The sequence below is a fragment of the Culicoides brevitarsis genome, chromosome 2, assembly GCF_036172545.1.
Source record: "Culicoides brevitarsis isolate CSIRO-B50_1 chromosome 2, AGI_CSIRO_Cbre_v1, whole genome shotgun sequence".
Lineage (NCBI taxonomy): Eukaryota > Metazoa > Arthropoda > Insecta > Diptera > Ceratopogonidae > Culicoides > Culicoides brevitarsis.
Genome location: NC_087086.1, coordinates 38,702,950 through 38,704,499, shown reverse-complemented (window position 1 = coordinate 38,704,499; position 1,550 = coordinate 38,702,950). Strand labels below are relative to the sequence as shown.

Below are 1,550 nucleotides of genomic sequence, written 5' to 3'. Positions count from 1 at the left end.
CTAACTCTCATCGTCTTCGTACAACGTATAGGCAAGTTTCAAAAAATCATACAAATTTTCGCCGACAGTCTCTTTAATTTCCGTTTCTTCCAAATCATCTTGTGACTCTTTCAGTTGCGGTCCATCCTCAGTCGAAGGTTTCTCCGAAGTCTCGGATTTTTCGTCTTCATCTGAGACATCAATGTCATCAAAAACTGACAAAATTGCTTCCAAGGCGTCATAAGCCCCCGACATCAATGAAGGTTTTTTCGTGGGTTTTTTATTGGAAGTTGTCGAAGTTGTGTTTGTGTCTTCTTCTGAGGATGACTCAGCAACGGGCTCTTCTTTAGCAGCAGGTTTCGCGGAAATTGTCGGCGCAAACCACGAAGAAAATTTCTCGTAAGCAGTTTTGATGAGTGAAGGCAGTTTTATGTCGGTGACATTTTTAACAGCTTCCGAGCCAATAAATTCCGAAAGTTCGTCCTGGAGTTGGTCAATTACTTGGTCGTTCGTTAAAGTACTTGATTCTTCATCTTCATCGTCGTCATCATCATCGTCGTCGTCGGGTTCTTCTCTCAAAGTCGCTGGAAGGTCTGAAGAATTTTTTTCTCGTTCAGCTTGAAGTTCCGCCGCTGAAGGACGACTTGTGTCTTCCATCGCATAAACGGAGAAATACGATTGAATTCTTTGAACCACAAATTCAAGAACAGGCGGAAATTTCGATTCTGTGCCATCTCCATAAATTTTATCGCTCGTGCTGTTCGATTTTGTGTATTTAATGGTGCCATCTTTCTGCTCCCGTAAACTGATCCCTATTGAAGTCCCATTTTCGACCAAATATTTCAAAATTCTCTCACTAATTATCGTTAAATTTTTATTCGTAATCGTTGAACTTCCGGATTTTTTGTCATAGGCCGCCATTTCGTCTTGAATCAGTTTCAGCCATTCTTGACGCGTGTTCGGTTGTTTAAACGACGAAGGCTTTTGGGTCGTTTTACGGGTTTTTTGTGTCGTTTTGGGAGCTTTTGTCGTCCGAGACGTTGGAATTTCACTTTTTACGGAAGTACTACTCGTACTCGAAGTTTCCAGAACGATCTCGACGATCTTTTCCGTTGTAGAGGGCGCTGCTGTCGTTGAGTCTGAAATTGGCGACGAGGATGAAACTTCAATAACGGGTTTTTTTGTTGTTGTTGCATCTTCAGTTAAAGTAGCAGCAGTAGCGTTCTTAATTTCCTCCTCTAATGGAACAGCGTAATAACCAGTAATGGCGAAAAGTAGGAAGGTAATTGCGATAATTGAATGGCGGCGCATTTTGTTCTAATTGCTGTTTTTTGCTTCAGTGTTTGACCAAATGCATCCAAGTGTCACGAACCTAAAAAATTAAAAGAAAAAAATTATTAAAAATTTCATGATTTTTTTTTTTTTTTTTTTTTTTGAAAAAATTCCATTAACGCTAATTTGCATTTAAATTGAGCGATCCGTTATTTGTTTGAACGACTCATTGTCGTGCAAAATTTATTCTGAACACAATGCAAGTCGTTCAAGTGTCTTTTTTCTTTCAATAACTCGAA

At 39.5% G+C, this 1,550-nt stretch overlaps 1 protein-coding gene across 1 annotated transcript; it reads right to left on the bottom strand.

Moving 5' to 3' along the window:
• On the bottom strand, window positions 1-1,290 carry LOC134829109 (uncharacterized). Its single transcript, XM_063842106.1, has one exon. The coding sequence runs from the start codon at window positions 1,288-1,290 to the stop codon at window positions 1-3; it is 1,290 nt and encodes a 429-aa protein (XP_063698176.1).
• Window positions 1,291-1,550: the final 260 nt, after the last annotated feature.

Coding starts and splice junctions, on each gene's coding strand:
- LOC134829109 (XM_063842106.1), bottom strand. CDS start 1,290: ATGCGCCGCCATTCAATTATCGCAATTACCTTCCTACTTTTCGCCATT.